This window comes from Marmota monax, unplaced genomic scaffold (assembly GCF_021218885.2).
Source record: "Marmota monax isolate L192 unplaced genomic scaffold, Marmota_monax_Labrador192_F-V1.1 WCK01_AAM20220418_F8-fsc00193, whole genome shotgun sequence".
Classification (NCBI taxonomy): domain Eukaryota; kingdom Metazoa; phylum Chordata; class Mammalia; order Rodentia; family Sciuridae; genus Marmota; species Marmota monax.
This window is the reverse complement of record NW_026695203.1, coordinates 4,707,205-4,729,015: the sequence shown is the minus strand read 5'-3', so window position 1 is coordinate 4,729,015 and position 21,811 is coordinate 4,707,205. Positions and strand designations below refer to the sequence as shown.

Genomic DNA, 21,811 nt, shown 5'->3' with positions numbered 1-21,811 from the left:
GTTCATTAAAAAGTTAAATGGTAATCAGTGTCTTTACCCACAGAACACTGTGCAGTGGGGGGAGTTTGAAGCCAGATCTCTCTGGTGTTATCTGAGGATGTCTGGTGTGGGAGCGTCCAGTACTTTATAAATTTGTGGGAGCTGTGTAGCCTTGGGTGTTGTGATAGGAAGCTCGTTGTGCCTGTTTGTGATTCGTCAGTCTTGGGTATCTGTAATCTGCAGTGGTCTTTTTTTATTTCTTTTTCCAATAATGTTTTAGAATTCAGTGAAAATGTTAAATGTTTGACTTTCCTGGTTTTTCACTATATGAATTTCCAATAAGCATGTGGGATCTTTTCCCCTAGAACATTGAATTTCCATACTCATTGTAAAATCTCCATGATGTTTTATTCAGTCTTTTATTATGTCACTTCTTACTTACTTGTTATCTTTTATTCATTTCTTACCAGTGTTTTGATAAAAGCTTTCCCCCCGTCTTTTCCAGGTTTATGAATCATATATACTATTTCAGGCTTAACATAAAGTAATTTCAAGTACAATTAGAGTATATAATCTTTACTTTTTATCTTCATTTTGTACCATAATTTCATCTTCTGTTCAAATTTTGTGTCCACATATATAATCATGTGCTCTTACCAACTATACAGGTGAACGTTATGGATAAGGCATACTAAAATTCCAAATCATATTTAAGCTTATAAATAAAGGACTTATAAATAAAGTTTAAAAAAATATTTTGGATTACTTACCATTACATCTGAGATAGATAGAATATTCATGTACAGCAACTGTTATGGGTATTTAAAAGTAGTGAATTATTTCAGTGAGGGCATACATTATTATATTTTGGGTGGTATAATACACTTTGCCCACTAGATAAAATTGCTTTTCTGTATGTAATAACCTGAATTTTATTCAGTGTTTTGGATTCAGTTATACTATAGACCTTGGTAAACAGTGTGCAAACCTGTATATGAATATGGCTCTAATGTTAGAGATTTCATTAATTGATAGGAGTACTGCTTTCTGCTGACAACAAGATTCTATAGTATATGCCCTCAGTTACATGTTAGGGATCATAAATCAGTTTGTAAAATAATGAACTGTTAAGACCTGAGGTGAGCTTATTTGCCATCATTTGTCATGCAGATGGTGAAAGGTTTATGCTGGCAATTTATAGCTAAAAGATACATCAAAATTACTGGTATTATGCCTTGTTCCAAAATAGACTCATGGAGATTAAAATAGATGAACTGTACAATAAAATAAAACTAACATGAAGTAAGCATATTTGGCCATGTGAAATACAAATTAAATAACTATGAAGGTATTGCTGAGCCTGATACCCAAAAGAAATGGTCTATTTATTTATTTATTTATTTATTTATTTATGTTAAACACAAATTTCTAGAAGTTAACACAAAGGAGGAAATAAGAACATTTATCTGATTCTCAGTGTATATGACAAGATTCACTTGATATTGAAAAATTGTCTTAAAGTTAACTGTCTGGCAGTATAAACAAATCCTGCAGGGCTGTTTCCTACAACTGCCCTCAAACTGAGCCAGTGGTGTAAAACCAGTGCCCAATTGTGAGTAAGTTCTATTCCTTATGGATTTTTAAAATATATATATACATATTTTTTTAGGTTGTAGATGGACACTATACCTTTAACTAATTAATTAATTAATTAATTTTTATATGGTGCTGAGAATCGAACCCAGTGCCTCACATGTGCTAGGCAAGTGGTCTACCACTGAACCATAACCCAGCCCTCCTTAGGGATCTTAAAGAATGCAGTCTAAATATACAGATTTCTGGCCACATGTCTTAATTTAAGGATATAACTTAGATAATATTGCAGATAGAGTGTATTTCTGCCTCTGTAAAACCCTTCATAAATATTGCTAGCTACTTTAATTGTGGGTAAATGGCATAAGATAGTTAACTTTTATGTTTTTAAAATGGGGATATCTTGAATCAGTGTCATTATGTGTGGTAAATGATAGTAATTAATGGAATCACACAGCATTGTGCCTTGTATAAATTAATTGCTTTACCAAAAGATAGTTATTTTTAACTCTTTAGTTAAGACTCAATGTGAGAAGAATAATTTATATTGAGTGCACACTTTTCACGTTGCTTATTAAGTGCAGAACAATGTACTGTGATAGTTGGCTGAGTTAGGAATAAGATTGACACTTCTGTTTATGAAAATAGAAAAATCTATCAAAAACATTTTCATGCAGATGATAGAACATTTATGAGGTTTCTCCTTAGAAAGATTATCTGTGAGCAAGCCAATGTTTTCCTTTTAGGGAGCTCTGTCCTACAGAAGTGGCTGATCATGGCTCCAACATTATCCTTGCAACATCATGATGCAAAGGATATGCTAACTATGTCTAGAAAGTTTATGCTGAATATCCATCTAGGAGATTTAGCCAGATAAACTTTCATAGTAGGCAAGTTGGATGGCAAGGAGCCAGCCATGAAAGACCAAGGAGAGAACATTCCAAGCAAGGAGAAAACTGCTACACAGGCTTTGAGGAATGAGCCTGGCATGATTCGTGGACAGACACTTAATAGTCATTGTAGTAGCCTGCTAAGTGGTTAGAAGAGATCATGTCAAGGTGAACACAGACTAAAGGAATTTGCATTTTACTGTCTGCAGTGAGAAGGCTTTTCAGAGTTTAAATGTGGGAAATATCATCTCCCAATCCACTCTCTCCTCCCCAGCGAATTTGCTTCATCACTAGGTTTGACTCCAGCCTTTCTTCCCTTGCTAGTGTTTCTTGAAGTCCTGATACTCTTCTGTTTTGCCCATGTTCTGTCAGCCCCTGGCCTTTTTTCCTAACTGCCTGCCACCTTCATGAGCCCACCTCTTTGGGTGACATCTATGATCTACCTTTTCTATGTAGAGATTTCATTTGTAGGCAAATCACGGAGCACAGTGTCTTTCCAGTGAACAAAACTGGCAGATGATGAGTGTGTTGCGGAGTTGATGGAACAAGAAGGCTGTGCTGGTCTAGCCTGATGGTGATTCTTCCCCATGGCAGCTGAAATCTTGCTCTCTACCAGTGCTTCTATTCTATGTGCCTGTTCGACTTTCTCAAGCACCTTCCAATCTGAGCAGGTTTCAGTCTGTGATAAGCTTCCTTCTCACCTGAGCTTAATGTTTTTGTCTTTTTCCTTTTATCTCTTTCACAGTTGTCACTTAGGAAATGACTGTCTGTATAGATTATCCTTCTGTTTCTTTCACTTTTCTCTTGTCAAAAGAACCTTGTGCCCTTATTTCCTTCAACTTCTTCATCTTGTGCCTTTGTGGCACTTTCCTGCCTACTTTGGTGTATGTTCCGATGTTCTTCACCTTCACTGATGAGTAGAGTAGTTCAATTTAGTGGTCAGTATTTATTAATAAGTAGTAAAGATTGTGATCATTGAAGCCAAGGAGACTTGAGCTTTACTTTTGCCCTCTCTAATGATCTTCTAACCTTTCAATCTGCTTTTGCAACTGCTTATAGAAAAATTTCACTTAGTTGTTTGATGATTGCTTCAATTTTAATGTCTCTATGGTTTGCAGATGTATATGCATGTACATATACACATACTTCTGACATGACATGACAGCTACATAGTTGCATCATCTTATACATAACCTCCAAAAAATGGTTTTAGTATTTCTGCACATACCTGTTCCCTGGCTGGGGAGCAGGTTGGAACCAACCTCATACTTTCACATAGTACTTTTTTCTGTTATTGTTACGTATGTAACAAATGGTAAATGTATTTGTATTAGATGCATCACATTGATGTTTTTCTTTGGTTTATTATCAGTAATCTGTAGAAGTCAAATAACACAATAGGATTGTCATTGAGGAATTGCTGGGAATCATTATAAAATAAAAAGTGGGAACACTCTTGTTTCAGAGGGGGTTTTGTGAGTATAGAATGGTTCTGTGAAATAGAAATATAATGCAAGCAAGCTATTTTAAGTTTCTTAGTAATGTTAAATTAAGTGAAAAGTATTTGAAATTTATAGTATGTTTTATCTGACCAAATATATAAAAATATTAGTATTTCAACATGTAATTAATATAAAAATTTTGAGACACTTGACTTTTTTTTTCTGGCTAAGCCTGCATTCAGTATGCATTTTACATTCACTACACATCTCAGTGTGGACTAACTAGTATGTCAGTTGCTCAGGAGCTGCTATGACTAGTTGCTGTAATGGCAAGTTGAAGTGATGGAGTAGCAAACTCTAGGAAGTTTTATGGAAATATTTTAGACAGTGTTCCTGCAAAATTATTAATAAGGCAAACCAAGTATCTGATAATTATTCATGTGCTTTCCACAATTTCTAAAAGTTTAGAGTAGGCAAAAATCAAAGATCAATTTTTAAATGTAGGTAATTCTATCTTAGTATTAAGAAAAATCATTTACCCTCTTATGTCCTTCTATCATGTGTGATACTTCCCCTTTTAAATCCATGATTTATTTTAAATGTCTGACAATTAAAGAGCTATTTAAAAGTGATTGTAGAAGGAAGACCTTCATTTAAATAAAATGCATTTAATAAGATTTAAATTATGCTAGGCAGTTGGAGATACAGAACAGAAAAAGAAACATCCCTGTCCTTCAGGTGTTCCCAGCTTTGGGCTGTCTTTAATGGCTAGTACAGCAAAACTTTCTTGTAGGTATATGGGGGAACAACAACCATTTAGGTGTAAAAACAGGTATTTGCAACAGAGTTTTGAAGGCCTCTCTGGAATGGGCTGAGGATGTCACGGAAGCACAAAGGTGTTTTCTTTTTTTTGTTTGTTTATTTGTTTTTTGAATAATGTAGTACTAGGGATTGAATCCAGGAGTGTGTAACCTCTGAGCCATATCCCCAGACCTCTTTATTTATTTATTTGTTTTAAATTTTGAGATGGGGTCTCACTAAGTTGCTGAGCCTAACTTTGAACTAGCAATCCTCCTGCCTCAGCCTCTTGAATTGCTGGGATTACAGGCATGTGCCATTGTAACCTGGCACACAGAGTTCTGAGCAGAGGGAACAGAATGTGTAAAGGGACATAGACGTTGGACAGAGTGTTGTGTCATGCTCACTACAGACTACTCACACCAACAGGAGTGAGCGGGTAGTTCCAAGATCTGGCTGGAAGGCGGGGTGGGGGGGTGCTTTTTTGCTCAGCCTATAAAATTATGATTTTTTTTTAAGGTGTAAAAGGAGGTAATGATGATTTTTAGTGTAAGCAGAGCCTGACAATTAGATTTTACATTTTTGAAAATGTGGTTTAGATGTATAGATGATTTTTAGAGAGATCAGAACCTTAAATTGGGATGACTCCATTTTGAAGAAACTGTTATCATTAAGACAAAACATGAACTAAATAATAAGAACAGAAAGTCGGGTATGGAAAGTTTAGTAAATAAGCATTGGTGTGTCTCTCAGGTGTGTTGGGTCAGAGGAGTTAATAGTCAACAGTGACACTGAAGTTTCTGCTTATAACCCTTTGGTATAAGTTTAATTTCATTATTTTTAGAACTTCTGGCTGTTGACCTCTAGTAAGACTGAAAATAAAGGTTTGGGATTTATGACCGAAGCCTGGGGCTGGTAATACAAATTTGGCAGTTGTAGCCTTCTTTTGACATGGGAGAGATTTCATTTGTAGGCAGATCACAGAGCACAGTGTCCTTCCTTTGTCCTTCCACAAACGAAAACCATAGGGAGTTGGAAAGGAAGAAACAGGGTGGAGTCTAGGGAACTCTTCAGCATTTAGGGAGGTTATAGAGATGCAGCAGTCAAAAAAGGAAGATGAGGTGGACATACTGAAAGCCTAAGGAGAGATCAGGAAAGAGTTGTCAAGGAAAGGGAGGTGTGAATAGGAGATGGTCAATAATGTAAATGTTGCTAAGTGTAGGAATGGCCTGGTTGGAAAAGTGACCACACAGTCCTTTGTAGCTACATTAAAGCAGCTTCAGGGGAATGGTGGATCTGTATGTCAGGGTCCAGCCTACAGACCACATTCCAGGACCTCGAGCTAGGAATGGTATATACATTTTTAAAGGATTTTTTTTTTTTTTAAATGTCTGTATTCAAAGACTGTTGTGGCTTAAAAGCCTAAATATTTACCAAGTAGTCCTTTGTAGGAAAAGTTCTCTGACTCCTGGAACATGTAAGAGGGTAGATTTGCACTCAGTTTGAAGATGCTTAACTAGGAAAGAGAGAAGGTGAAAGTGATTTTTAGAATAGAATTAATAGAGGAACAGATAGGAATGACCAAACTCAACAAAAGGGAAAACAACAACAAAAAAGACTCTCACACTTTGTGATAGTTGTTAGAAATAGGCATAGTCATATGACCTAATGTGGAGTAATTTTAGAATACATTGTTTTCCTTCTTATATCGTAATATATGCATGGGCTTAACTGTGTATTGGGCAGGGCAGTTTTTTCTTGACATTGTTTTTGTTTTAGACAGTAAAAGTACAGTTAGAAAGTGCACCTTTTAGTCTGCATTTATGGTTAGATGATGTCTATAAGTATATGGACTTCAATGCTTTTACAACTGGAAATCAATGTAGATGAGAATAGAATTAATAATATATGAAAAATTACATTCATGTTTGAATATGTAGCTTCCATTTTTACTGTTCTCCCACATAAGACATTTTTCAATATTAAAAAAACCCCTTATTTGACTAGTTTGTTTATGCTTAAGAAGCATTTAATCTAATTCATATCAACATTACCTAATTTTGTCTTTTATCTGGTTTTGTAAATTTCAAATATATTTAATCCAAATAAAATCTTTATTCTTATACTACCAGCGTCTCTCAATTCATTCCCTCTGCCCCTTGTCCATTCATTGCAGCAAGTATATATTGAGCATTAATTAAATGCCCAGCATTATCATTGGTATTAGAAAAATAAAATCCAGAAATGTTGGTGGCCTCAAGAAGATATAGGCACAAATCATTGCAAAACTACATGATTGAATTTAATGTGGTTAAATCTAGATTAAATACACTACCATGCTTTTATTGAGACCTCATTCTGACTAGATTCCAGTCCAGTGTGGATAACTTCAAGTGTCTAAAAGTTTACCATGCAAATTCCCTTTAAGTGATTTTAAATTGTCAAGTCAGAAAAGTATTAAATTCTTATACAACAATTTCATTGTTTTACTGTTAATTATAGCAAAGGAAGATGCAAACTGTGCAGTGTGCGACAGCCCGGGAGACCTCTTAGATCAGTTCTTTTGTACCACTTGTGGTCAGCACTATCATGGAATGTGCCTGGATATAGCGGTTACTCCATTAAAACGTGCAGGTTGGCAATGTCCTGAGTGCAAAGTGTGCCAGAACTGCAAGTAAGTTTTAATTTCAACTCAAAGGTGTGTATTGAGTTTAAGAGAGACCCTATCAGGTGCTAAAGATTTATGTAATATGATAAAAGTTGTTCATATTGCAGCTATATTCATTCAAACAGACTTTATTGTGTCTTAAATGACTAGATATTTATTAGCATTTCTATTAGTTTGAACCCTAAGCAAAACACATTTTAATAATTTAAATTCTCCTGGTTGTCTAAAAATCTAACTTAAATATGCCAACAATTTGTAAAAGACTGATCTTAATAATTTAAGCATTAGAAAAATAAAGTAGCTTTTCTTGAGGGGATCTGGGGAGATGATTTAATAGGAAAATGAAGCTCTAACTAGAGAAATTATTTCCTAGAGTTCAGCCAGGAAAATCAGTGGTGTGTTTGAATTTCTTTTCCATAAAGGTCCCTTTCTTCTAAGATTACTGTTTTAATAAAACCTTTATATTTATCTGAAAGACAATTACCTTTAGTAGATTCTAGTTACCATAATTCTAAAATGAAGTATTGTGTGGCATTTAAACAAATGTTATGGCAGATAACAAATGTTATCTTCTTCTATTTTTTATATTCCATCCTTGGTCATTTTTCTAGTCTCTGAAACTCCCCCACTCCCCATTAGCAAGATAATCAGGGATGTTACCAGCATCACCAACAATCTAAGAATGCAGTTTACAGGCTGAGTATTTTTGGTACCAGAAGGAATTAATACCCAGCATTGCCATGTTCAGTCTGTTTTATTAGTTACTCATTTTGATGATAGTTAGCATCAATATGTTAGAGTTATGTGGAATAAATTTGACCACTTACCCTCTTATTTTGGTAAAAATTAGGTAAAATAAAAGTAAACATTTTTCAGTACCTTGTATCTGTTTTCAGTTTCTTTGGGAGGAATTAGAAAACTCGAAGAGAGTGCTTATTCTCTAAGATCCTTCCACCTAGCAGAAGAGTTAAAGTATGCAACATTATATGTAGAGTCTTTTGAACTGAATAGTAACTGGAGGCCAGCTCTTACCCATTTTTCCTGTTTGTTACTTATCCCCAGGTTTGATTTGGAGACCTGCTTTCAACTCTTCTTAAATTCCTCATTTTTGCTTTTCTCCTCTTCTTGAATTAAATTTAGTATCTGAGAGTGATTAACTGCCAAGAATTGAGACGAGATTATGTGGTAGGGCTGGGACCCAATTTTTAGGGCAAAAGAATATTTAAAGAAAGCTTTTAGGTTTTCAAGTATAATTCTCAATAATTATGACAAGATTATTTTTCTTAGTACATAATCATTTAATATTTATTGCTTAGTGGACATTTTAAGCTCACATTTTAATTCTCACAGAATTCTTTCATTATTATTCCCATTTTATATGTGAAACTCAACTGAAGCCTCAGTTTGCACAGCTGGGGAATAGCAGTCTGAATACAAATATAGATATGTCTGATTTGACCCTCTGTCATTATATAACAGTGCCTTTGCCATTCACGCTGCCAAGATTTGATCCTTTCCACACAGTATCACCTAGCAGTTACAATTCTTCCCCACAAATGAATGGGCATGAGCTATTTCAACAACAAAGATGAGAGGTTGTTCATATTGCCTTCCCCCTCCTCCTCTACAGGAGTCCTAAAATGACTACAGCAAGTTACTGCAGGTGAACTTCAAGTAAAAATAGCCCTTTAGGGATCCATGGTTGGGGGTTACCTCATCATTATCTATGTAGAGACAAAAACAGATACTGAGGTATTTATGAACTGTGCAGTTTCTAGGACTGATCCTATTCATGATTACTTATGTTATAAAACATAAGTTTAAAGATAAGGCATCATTAATGCTATCTTATTTTTTAGACAATCGGGAGAAGATAGCAAGATGCTAGTGTGTGATACGTGTGACAAAGGGTATCATACTTTTTGTCTTCAACCAGTTATGAAATCAGTACCAACCAATGGCTGGAAATGCAAAGTAAGTTATTTATTTTTTTAAGAAAATATCCTCTGTATGTTTTATATAGAGAGCAGACAAATCAGATACCTATTCAAATCTATTTTAAAAATACTTTAAACCTCATTGACGTATAACTTACATACAACAAACTGCACATATTTAAAGTATTAGTTTGACACATATATATACCATGAAGCTATCATCATCTTCAATATAATGAACCTTCTCATCATCTTCAAAAATTCCCTGGTGCCCTTGGGTACCCGCCTTCCTGGCTATCCACACCCTTCTCTGGTTTTCCCAGCTGGTGTGCTTTTGCTCACTGTAGATTGGTGTTCACAGTCTACAATTTTGTGCAAATGCTATCATATAGTATACTCTCATTTTATCTGGCTTTTTTGGCTCAATGTAATTATTTTGAGGCTTTTCCAATTTGTTGCACATATTAGTTGTGATTCCTTTGTATTACTGAGTGGTAGAGATACCAAGTTGTTACTTAAATCTTTGTTGGTGAACATTTGGGCTGTTTACAGTTTGGGGCTACTAAAAATATTGTGAACTTATCAATTAATATTAGTATGGTGCTTAATGAAATAAACTAGTTTTGCATTATTTATCAATCTTCCCAGACACCTGTGAAATAGGTGGTATCTCCATGAAGAAACTGAAAAACCAGATGTATTTTACAGTCTGTTAATTTGTAATCCCAGGTAAAAGATATTGAATTCTGATTGATTAGCTCCTAGGGTCCTTACAGTTAATTTGTATGTACAGTGTACCTATGTTTGTGTGTGTGTGTGTGTGTGTATATGTATATGTATTAAGAATTTGGAATCATAATGTGCAACTTTTAGGTTCTCTTTCTTCCATGGTAGTTTTAAATAACTGATTAGTGACTCAGATATTTATTTTTCTTATTTATTGTCGAAAGTTTCTCTTGATTTTGAGATGTGGCCAGAATCTTCAGATGTTTTCCTACGTTTTTATTGCTTAAAATACCAGACCTTCTATTGTGTGGGGCACTTTTTAAGATCTGTTTATAGTTACTTTTAAGTTTTCCTTGTTATTCTTTTGGTCAGTAAATTATTTTTTCTTCTTCCGTCTGTTTTTTTGTATCTGCATTTGTATGACCCTGAGATAATACCATGCTGATCACTTTAAGCTTTCCCAGGAATTTACTGAGTTCTCACTACTGTCTGTAGTCCCTGTGGGTAGACTTACAGTTCTGTCGACTTGGGCAGACTTTGTGTAGGACCAGGTAAGCAACAGAAAATTATAGGGTGTTATCTACCCAGAAGCATAAAGTATTTAAATTCTTAAAGTGAAAATAGAAGATAAGAATAGTTCAAGTTTACCTTCAGATCTCTCAGCTCATTTAGTAAAACTAATTTTTAAAAAAATTCTTGGATGATATTTACAAACAATATTTAGTGTGGCCTTTCTTTGAATGTTCTCTAGAAAGTTAAATCAATCATAAAAGTAGCCCAGGTGTTTCCTTTAAAATTTATAGAGGCCAATGAATAAATTCCAAAATGAAGGTTGATGAGGATTAATGGTTAAGTTGTCCAAGTTTACTGATTTGTAGATCCTTTCTTAAACTGTAGATATCACATTCTAATACACTATTTTCTCCTTGTGTCACCATACTGTGTATGCTTAATTGTGTAAGAAGGGATTTCCTCCCTACACTAATTAAGAATATTTTTCATTTCATTAGACTGTAGGTCTAAAGAAACTAAGGACTCCAGATTCATATACTGTCCCGCTCCCCTCCCCCACGTTGACTTCAGCTATTTATAATCTTAATGTTAAAAAGTCAAATAGAATTTACAAAGAAAATACAAGGAAGTAAGAAATATAAATTTTATTTAACAGTTAATTTTGGTTTGAAACTAAATTGCCAAGATCTGGTATGATAGATGTTTCCTCAGTTCCGGTTCATTGCTTAAGCTTTTTTTTTTTTTTTTTTTTTTGGCTTTAATGATGATACAGAGAATTTTTCTTTTTTCGTTTTTGTGGTGCTGAGGATTTGACCAAGGGCCTCACATATGCTAGGCAGATGCTGTGGTACTGAGCCACATCCCCAGTCCAGAAGAGTGCCTGTTGTATTTGTTTTTAAAATAAAAATAGTATTGATGATGTCCTGCCCTTCTTTGCTAGTTCAGGTTAATAAGACCTCAGAAAGCAGTCCTTGAACATTTAATTTAATGAAATGCTACTAAACTCTGTAAAGCTTTTGTTCACAGACTCACCATGGTGGCACAACTGAAATCTGTAATAAATGGGGGTATCAATCCAGTTATTTCTCAAATACAGAAGTTCCTCATTATAATGTACTGGTATGCTGTTTGCAGCTTAACTGTTGTAAGTAGATACTGACAAGGACCATGCTCTTCTGCTTTCTCTGAGAGTTACGATTCTGATCACTGGGTGCATGTCCCTGTGCCATTCTGACACCTGGTGCTTTTCCCTTGGTAGTACTATGTAGAAAACTTGCTTATTTCTTCTGTTTTTGACAGCACTTGGGGCTAACAGAATGATAAATAGAAATGCTAAATGCAGGCATTGCAGCTTGCATTGCAGTAATCTTGAAGGTCAGATAAATTATGTTAATTTTTAATTAGTGTTTCTATGAAAAAAATGCCGATCTCTGAAATCTCCAGAGTCAGTGATGTCCCTGCAGCCTCCCATTCTTGTCCCATTTGCACAGAAGTGTGCTCTTGGTGTATCTCCCCTAGGTCTCCCTTTCCCTTTCTATTTCCCGGCCCATGTGCACAGAAGTGTGTTCTTGGTGTATCTCCCCTAGGTCTCCCTTTCCCTTTCTATTTACCGGCCCATGTGTCACCTTCTTGGCATCCTCCAGGGTGCAGTGTTCAAGGGTTTGGGGGTGGAGTGGGATGCTGAGGATGGCACCTGGAATTGCAGGCCTGGGGCTGCTTCCGGAGTTAGGCTTCTCTGGCTGCTGGGGTCCCATGGCTCTGCCACTGGCTTGGAGGGTCCACCCTGCCCCTCCCTTGCAGGACTGGAGAGGGTGTGATGGCCTGCAGGAAGGGAGGTGCTGTGCCCATCTGGGCAGGGTCTCTTGGGCCTTTTTGGAATGCCTTTTAATTGCTTTTCAAACGTCTTTTCAGGAAAGGTAGTCTAGAGAGTCCTGGTGAGGAGGTCACTCTAGCTGCAGGTCCAGGGGCGGGGTGGGAGGAGACACTGAGGGAGCCCGCACCTGTGCTTCACGCAGTCCACGGGGGACAGATGATTGGCACCTGGAACTGGAATCTGGGTTTGGGCCTTCTAGGGCAGTCCTCAGCGAGTTCTCTTAGTAGTCGGAATGCGGGGCGTTTGAGCAGAGAGGCCATTTCACCTGGGATTCAAAGAGCCACTGGGCACCTGCGCTCAGGTGTGGCCACCTGGGAGGTGGAGCCTGCAGACTGAAGAAGGCCTGCTTTTTCAGGTAGTTCCATTTCCTCCCTGGTTGAATGAGAGGTGGTGATGTGTTATCTTGATAATCAGGCTAAGGAAAAAATTCTGTTTAATGGGTTGGTACATTTATATTTTTATCTTAACACAGTGTCTCTATTTGTAATTCGTTTTCTTTCCTAAGGAGGAAGAATATATAAGACTATAAACTTACCTTTGATTATAACTTTGGTTGCACTCAAATTGCATTTGTAACCTTCTATGTATGTATATATACCTGACTCAATAGCTTTATCTTTCTTTTTTATGCTTGTGCTGTTAATTTCTACTTTAATTACATTTAATCAGAGAATTTAATTTAGCTGATGTGTTTTTGGAAAACAAATGTTTTAATACTTGAAATAATGACTTTTGAAAAGTGAAGCATTTATTTATTATTTCGTTGTTAGAAGAAATCCTTTTACTTTGTTTTTTGGCTGGTTGATTCAAAAAACTGATAAAATTAACCATTGTAATTTTTCCTATCAATTTTTTTGTATCCTTCACTATTTAAAAAAGAATCATAACTTATTTTATAACTTTTTTTTTTTTTTAATGTGATGCTTAGGATTGAGCCCAGTGGCTCACCCATGCTAGGCAAGCACTCTACCACTGAGCTACAGCCTGGCCCCTGTATCCTTCACTATTTTAATAAAACATTTATTTTGTGGCTGTTACTTAGCAAACAGGCCAGACCAGTGTTAATACACTGTGCTTTTTATTAGTATAAAATCATTCTTTATCTATGTAACACTTGTTTTTCTTTTTTCTTGTGAGTGGGACCAGATATTTTGCTTTACTTTTTTTGCTTTTACTTTGTTTTATATCGACCCACAGGCTGTTTTCTATGGGCACATAGGCACCAGTTGAATGTTATCTTTTTTTTTTTTTTTTAATGAGAGAATGAGAGAGGGGGAGGGGGGGAGAGAGAGAGAGAGAATTTTAATATTTATTTTTTAGTTATCGGTGGACACAACATCTTTGTTTGTATGTGGTGCTGAGGATCGAACCCGGGCCGCACGCATGCCAGGCGAGCGCACTACCACTTGAGCCACATCCCCAGCCCTGAATGTTATCTTTTAACATCTTTTTATTAGGATCCTTTGCATCTTTTTAAATGTGTGTTTTGAAAGGTTTGATAGAGCTTATTATTTAGATTGATGTTTTTAATCTAAATGATTGGCAATTTTAAGGGAAAATTGTTTTTTTAGGGGTTGGGGATGTGGCTCCAAGCGGTAGTGCGCTTGCCTGGCATGTGTGCGGCGCAGGTTCCATCCTCAGCACCACATACAAAAACAAAGATGTTGTGTCTGTCGAAAACTAAAAAATAAATATTAAAAAGTTCTCTCTCTTAAATAAATAAATTTTAAAAAATTTTAAAAAATTGTTTTTTTAATTTCTGTTTTCTGTTCGGTTCACTTCTTGTACTGATTTGTGATTCATGGTCATATTTTATGAACGTTAATGATTATATAAGTTGAAATATAAATTTTCTTTCACTTTCTACCCCCCTCCCCCCAAAAAAATCTTACTTTAAAAAAAAATCACTTCATTTTAAATCCGTTTTTCATCCTGGAAGTTTTAGGGTCTTTGTTTTAATTCTTGAGATTTGCTTCCAGGTGCTGTCTGCACTAGATAATGCTAATTTTGCCTGGAACATGTAGGCCACTGTCAGTCTCTGGTCAGATCCATTTAAGGACTGAATAAAACTTTTTTAGCGGGGGAGTGGGTATGGTGGGGTGGTGGTTTAGTGGTGGTGGTTTTGTTTTCCCTTCTTTATCCTTTTTTGACTGCAACCCATATCATAAAACTCGTATTTTTATTGCAAAAAAGGTTTCCTCTGTTAACCCAAACTTCACCTTCTTTTTTTTTTTTTTTTGAGTCTTGGTTATATTCCAAATAATGGCTCATTATTTATAATTATAATTCACCAATAAAAATATGGAAAAAATAAAGAATTGTCAATTTTCTGAAATCATATACAGCTGAAAGAGATTTGTTCCCTTCAGACTGCTTTATATTCTAGAAACATTTTTCCCCCAGAATTTTTTGAGTTTATTATTATAGAAGAAAAAAAATTACTGTGTGGGGGTCTGCCCCCCCAGAGCTTTGGGATCTTTGTTTTTGTTCATTCATTTGGTCTATCTCCAGAAGCTATCTGTGGTAGTTCTACAAATAATTAGTTTCACCTGGAACATGTTGGTCAATATGGGTGTTTCGTCAGGCCCATTTAAAAGACGAGGAGTGTTTTTTACTTCAGAAATTTTTTACAGCCTTTTTAATGATTGTAAAACTGAGTAGTTCTTGTTTCATACTCTTAATTCATTATTTTTTTTTGTTATGTTTTTCATTATCTTGAAAAATTTCTGTAGAAACTTGTCAGTCTCTCAGCTTGTCATCTGATTTCCTTTTGGTGTACTCTGTCACAGTTTGCTGCTCTCTCTGGGATGGACAGAATTATATACTGTATTGTTAAGAATACTATTGGATACTTAATTTTAAAATTCTGTTCTATGGAGGCACTCTGTAGAATCATTATGAGTTTTCTCATTACTCAGTACATGATCTTGGGCAAGTTACTTGACTCTCCTAAGTCTGTGTGTGGAATGTTAGGAGTGCTGACCTCTTCCTCTGATATTAAAATTCTTTCATGGTTGTCTGTAGTCTTTAGTGCCTAACGTTTGAGGGCAGGCTGCCTTGACTTCACTGTGGTGTGGAAGCTGGAGATGCTGGGGCAAGTAGGGTATGCCCTTAGGGATGCCAATCAAGAAGGGGCTGCTTGCTTCTGGGCCAGAGCAGGAGTGATTCTCTGGGTCCTTGTTGTATATTGTCATTGCCAGGTCAGTTTCTTTTCCCTATTTCTCTCTCAAGAATGCCTGTGTTTAGTATATTTTAAAAGTTTTTTTGTTTTTTTTAATTGAAAGTTGTTTTAAACTCTAAAAGGTGAAAAAATAAAAATATCCATATGCTATTTATTTAGATTCATCTATTGATAGCACTTCTTAAAATTACCATTGTGCATGACCTCTATCTTTCTGTGTGTCTATCAGTCAATTCCTGTCTACCATTTGAAAATAAGTTACATACATGTATTCCACTGCTCTTTATATATTTCACTATTTCTTAATAATAGGGATATTCTTACATAAATATAGAACTCTCTTGAAATTCATGAATTTTCATCAGTACTGTATTTGCATCTAATGTAATTTTGTTTTTATTTTGTCACTTGATCTAATGTTCCATGTAGCGTCCTCCTTTCCAACCCTTTCCACGTGAGGGTTCTGGAATGTAGGTTAGGATTAGTTAATTTATTTAGGGAGTACTGGCATTTAGATGATGATGATAAGATTTCCTAATCAAGAACAATGGGTGTCCTTGTATTTGTTCTGGTCTAGTTTTGTGTCTTTGGTGAGTTTCATAATTTTCTTTCATATAGATACTTAACATCTTATGTTCATTTTTAAATATCTATTTTGTTGCAGCTATATGTAGGATTTTTCTCATCTCTTTTAACTGGTTACTTATAAATGCGAATTCTATTAAGTTTTGCATATTAATTGTGTATCTTGCTATTTTGTTGAATTATTTTATTAATCTTGATAAATTCTCTAGGATTTCCCAAGTATACTATTTGTCATTTATAAATAGAATAAAAAACATTTCTTTTCCTCATGTCAGGCCTCTGTTGTCATTTGTTTCAGTATTTACATTGGCCCCCAGAATCGTATTAAGTAGTAGCAGAGATGGCAGGCATCCTTACTTTGTTCCTGCCTTAGTGGGGATTTTTCTTGTGTTCCCCCATTGAATAATTTGTTGCCTTTAGAGCTGAAGTATGCTTTTCCTTCACACCCATTTCCCTGCACTGCATGCTGAGGATCTAACTAGGGCCTAGCATATGCTAGACAAGAGCTCTGTGACTGAGCTGTGTCTTTAGCATCCCACCCCCATTTTTTATTTTCTCAAGAATTTATATTGGGAAGTCGTTTTAATTTTTTCCCAAATAATTTTATTTAGTATCTGTTGAATTAATATTTTTTTTCTTTTCAGACCTACTGTGCTAAACTTTATTAATATATATTTCTAATAGTTAAAAATCCTTGCATTTCTTTTATATATCCCACATGGACATAGTTTATTGTTTTCTGAATCTGTTTGATATTTTGTTTAGGATTTTTACATCAGTAAGTTTCGTCTATTTAAATTTGTAAGGCTAATAGACCTGTGGGTTTGCTGTGGGTTTTGTTTTACTATATTATTATTATTATTATCATCATTATTTTTTGGCACCAGGGGACCATTACTACTGAGCCACATCCCCAGCCCTTTTTATATTTTGAGACAGGGTCTCTCCCAGTTTCTTAGGCTGGCTTTGTTCTCATGATCCTCCTGCCTCAGCTTCTCAAGTCACTGTGATTACAGGCATGTGCCACCGTGCCTGGTGATCTGTTTTTGAGTGAGTGTACTACCAGCTTGAAAAGATAAAGTTCCTTTTTATTGATGTTTTGGATTGAAAAGTTAGGGTGGGTGAAGGTTCCACAATTTACCAGCTTTGTGCCCAGAATTTTTAGTACCCTGCCTAGCTCATAGGCCCAGGGAAGGTTTTGGCTTAGCTTTGGCTGGCCTTCTACTTCGTAGGAAGTCTTACCTTGGTTAGAATAGGGCTATTCTTTATTCTGAAAATATGAAGAACTGTCATTAAATTTTGATGTGGAGTGATTATTTTCACAATTTCAAGCAGCAAGTCATATGGAGTAGCTATTTTGTTAGAGTTTTGTTTTTAGTTTCTAAGCTACCAGGAAGCAAATTAAATACTTGAATAGCATGGTTTAGTGTCCAGCATTGGATTGGGCAGGCTTATTCCACAGAAGTTATTTACTGAGTATAGAATATGTTTGATTTTCAAAGTTTGTGTTGCTGTATCTCAGTTTCCTTCTTCCACATTTACATTTTCCTGGATGTCCCCATCCCCTATTTAAATTTACTTGTAGGTTTTAGTGCAAACTTACATCAGATATCATTACCAAACAAATTGCTTTTTTCAGAAGCATAAACCCTAAATTAATGTTGTGAAAATTAAAGCTTAATGTCTAATCCACATGTTTTCAAAGGTTTACGTTTGAACTGGAATTACAAATGTATAACATACTGTTTTTGTTTTTATTTTTCCTGGTGTTTAGAATTGCAGAATATGTGTAGAGTGTGGCACACGATCTAGTTCTCAGTGGCATCACAATTGCCTGATATGTGACACTTGTTACCAACAGCAGGATAATTTATGTCCTTTCTGTGGAAAGTGCTACAATCCAGAATTGCAGAAAGACATGCTCCATTGTAATATATGCAAGAGGTAAGAAGGAGCAGCTGTTTTGTTTGTTTTGTTCATGCTTTGCCTCCCCTTTCCCTAGATACTAACTTGAGTTTGAATTAGACATTTTAATTTAAATATACTTATCACTGCAGATGGGTTCACTTAGAATGTGACAAGCCAACAGAACATGAACTGGACTCTCAGCTCAAAGAAGAGTATATCTGCATGTATTGTAAACACTTAGAAGCTGAGATGGATCCCTTACAGCCAGGAGATGGAGTAGAGATGGCAGAACTCACTTCAGGTGAACTCAAGAATTCTGGGTTTTCTTCACAGTGTTGTACTAGCTGGTCACCAACATGCCACTCCAATCATAATGATTGGATCCTCTGCATCAGATCCTGTGTTGTTATCAGTTGTCTTAACCTTTAGTGTGCTTGTTTTGGCCATCTCTGAATTGGATGACTGAAGAAAAATCTAGATTCTTTCACAGCTTCATGGTTGGATCCCAGGTCTAGTGTGCTTTTCTTCAGTTTTGTTCTTTAAGCCACCATTTCCTGAGCTGTGGGCATGAAGCTTAGCTTTTTGTTTTTTGGTTTTTTTTTTCCCTTCATAATCTAATATGTCTTGCTTTAAAACAAGTGTTGGTTTTATAATATCCTTCATAAATGTCAGTTATCTCCTGAGCCCCAAATTTTGTTCAGGTACAGCATATTTTAATGGTATCCTGTTATTGTAAGCACAATAAGAAGATTTTTAGTAGAAGGTAAAGAAACAGACCTGCTTACTAGATTGTTTTTCATTTTCATCAATATGATTGGCAACTTTTATGAAGGTTCTATTTTATCATCTAGAAGGGGTTAATACAAGTATCTTAATCACTACAATTTTATTTCGAGCATGCTGTCGGCATACAGTGGTGGGCTACCTTTAAAAGTAAGAAAATGCCAATTACCTTAAGTGTGTATGTATGTATCTCAATGTATAGTACGTACATACAGATTTTTCTTTGTTAGTGCTGGGTTCAAACCCAGTGCCGTGTATAATACTGAACTATATCAATCACAAGTCTGTAAAATATACTTTTAATTAATACTTACCAGTTACTTTTACTACATTATAATTTTGATGCTTTAAAAATGAAAATATGTATTTGGTTCAAAAACAAATTCAGAAAGAAAAACTAGTGGCATTTCTGGTGATAATTTACTTTTGTAACATGTTATTTGTTAACCTAGTAAGCATAAAACAGAAAAACTCATTCAAAACTAAAGAATTAATAATTTTCTGTTAAGATTATAACAATGAAATGGAAATCGAAGGATCCGAAGATCACCAGATGGTATTTCTGGAGCAAGCAGTTGATAAAGATGTCACTGATCAGGAATCCACACCTGGAATTGTTCCAGATGGTAAGCATGTTTGTGATGATGGAATGCATTCTATTTTTTGAAAGAGATGTATGTGTATGTTGAATATGTGAATGTCTACTAAAATCTGAGCATTCTGCATAAAACTTAGCCAAGATATGGACAGTGAAGAAATTATTTAGAGAAGAACTTTTTGGAAAAAATAATCTCTGACCTAAATTAATAGGAGAAGGGGCATGTATATAGTTGAGCTATAATCTAGATTTAATAATAAGTACATATTCTTTTTATGAATTAGGCGATTTCCATTAAAAAGCAATTTATTTTTTTCTTTAGTTATTATAATTGCTAATGGCCAATTTTAAGGTATTACATGCTGAGATAAAGACAAATTTATTGTATTAGAATATCTCAGCAGTCTTAACTGCAGGTGTTTCAATGACATTTCATGTTTTTGCAGTATGGATAATAGCTGTTACTGTAATTGAGGATCTGTGATTAATGAGAGAGATTGTGTTGTTAGAAAATTACTTATTAAATTAAATCATGGACTTAAATGAAATTTTTTGGTATTTGTTAAGTCGTATATTAAATTATGTAGGTTGTGTATACATAAAAAGCCTTAGTTTTTTTTTTTAAATTTGTTAAGTATACTTTAACAACACTCATTAAAAATTATGCTTCATAAATATGTAAGTGAAGAATAATATGAAATATTTATTGTAAATCTCACACAGCATACCAGATTTCTAATTTTATTTTCCTATGCTAGTTGGTAATAGTATGTTTTGTGCTTATATTGGAAATTGACATTTCACAGTAAGATAACTCTTGTTCAAATTATTGTTGAGAGAGCAATGGTAGGGAAATTTTGGTTCCTTGCTAGAGATTCCATAATATGTTATTTGTACCAGTTCAAGTCCACACTGAAGAGCAGCAGAAAAATAATCCTCCAGAAAGTCTTGATACAGATGATCTTCTCATTTCGGGTAAGCTGTATATTCAAACTACTTCATTTGATCAAATTTCAAGATAATCCCTTTGTTAGCTCTAATGCAGATTCAAAGAATTGTCCCGTGAATTAACTTTTCAAATAAATCATCCCACAGAGGTTTTTTGCAATAACTGTATACGTATTACTGTAACCAAATCTTTTGGTTAAGTGATTCTCTTTTGGAAAAGAGTTGACACTGGGTTTTTCTCTCTAAAGGGTTTTGTTTAGTAGTGTCAATGTTGTTTGATGTTTTTCCCTCTGTGCTCAACTGGAGTCTGAATGAAGCAGGAATGAGAAGTGAGATTTTATTTTGGTATAGGAACATAATTTTAGTCAATGATTGGCAAAGTAGTAAATGAGAAGATGGTGTCTTTATTATTGTAATTTAAGAATTACCTCTAAAGGATTTGGAATAAACGCCTTTTATTTTTCAGCAGTCCTACTTTATAGAACTGTTAGAGTCTGTAAATAAGTCAAAATAACACCTGGCGGTTATTTTGCTGCAGCCGGACTGCGGCATAGAACCTCTTAGGGCTCATGCTAATTGGGACCTCTACTCTTAAGAAAGACTGTGTTATGTTGGGTGTGTTAGTGCACACCTCTAATCCCAGCAACTCAGGAGCCTGAGTTTGGAGGATCACAAGTTCAAAGCCAGCCTCAGCAAAAGTGATGCGCTAAGTTACTTAGTGAGAGCCTGTCTCTAAATAAAAATACCAATAGGCCTGGAGATATGGCTCAGTGGTTGAGTGCCCCTGAGTTCAATCCCCGGCACTAAAACACAAAACAAAAGAAAAAAAAAATGGGTTAAAGGCTTAGTACACGTACTTTGATGTAAAATCTATCAGTAAGCAACTGTGTGTATTTCTAATATTTAATGTGTTTTATGGACTTGCTAAGATTAGTCTCTGGGTATGATTATGAGGAAGAACAAGCATTGTGTCCAGGGCTGGGGATGGAGCTCAGTTGGTAGAGTGCTTACCTCGCATGCACAAGGCCCAGGGTTCAATCCTCAGCATCACCGCCCCCCCCCCCCAAAAAAAAAAAAATCTAAAGTATGTTTTGGGTAGTTTGGCAGGTACAGCTGCTAAGCAAAAAAGGGTCTTCTTGGTTAGTCTTTTCTGTCTGTGCTCATTTCTCATTTGAGTCTGCTACAACAAGTTATCTGCAAAATATCTTTACATTCTAGACCAGTCTTCATCTTTTACCTTGGATACGTTATGCAGTATCACTGGTCTTCTTTTTCCTAGCTGCCAAATATGTATGATAACTTTACCTATGTAATTTTTATCCTTTTGTAAGTGCTTATATTGTAAAACATTGTTTATGTATGATAGAATTATATTTTTAATGAAATCTC

The 21,811-nt window shown here is 35.3% G+C and overlaps 1 protein-coding gene across 18 annotated transcripts in view; it reads left to right on the top strand.

Moving 5' to 3' along the window:
• The window catches only part of Kmt2c (lysine methyltransferase 2C), a 275,600-nt gene that overhangs the window by 145,261 nt on the left and 108,528 nt on the right, over positions 1–21,811 (top strand). For 17 of the 18 annotated variants that reach the window (XM_046429840.2, XM_046429842.2, XM_046429847.2 and 14 more), the window contains 6 exons: positions 7,205–7,376; positions 9,230–9,344; positions 17,960–18,129; positions 18,243–18,394; positions 19,386–19,502; positions 20,375–20,449. In XM_046429840.2, coding sequence (XP_046285796.1) covers positions 7,205–7,376; positions 9,230–9,344; positions 17,960–18,129; positions 18,243–18,394; positions 19,386–19,502; positions 20,375–20,449 — 801 coding nt within the window. The remainder of the gene's footprint in view (positions 1–7,204; positions 7,377–9,229; positions 9,345–17,959; positions 18,130–18,242; positions 18,395–19,385; positions 19,503–20,374; positions 20,450–21,811) is intronic. The other variant, XM_046429848.2, reaches the window with a different exon arrangement.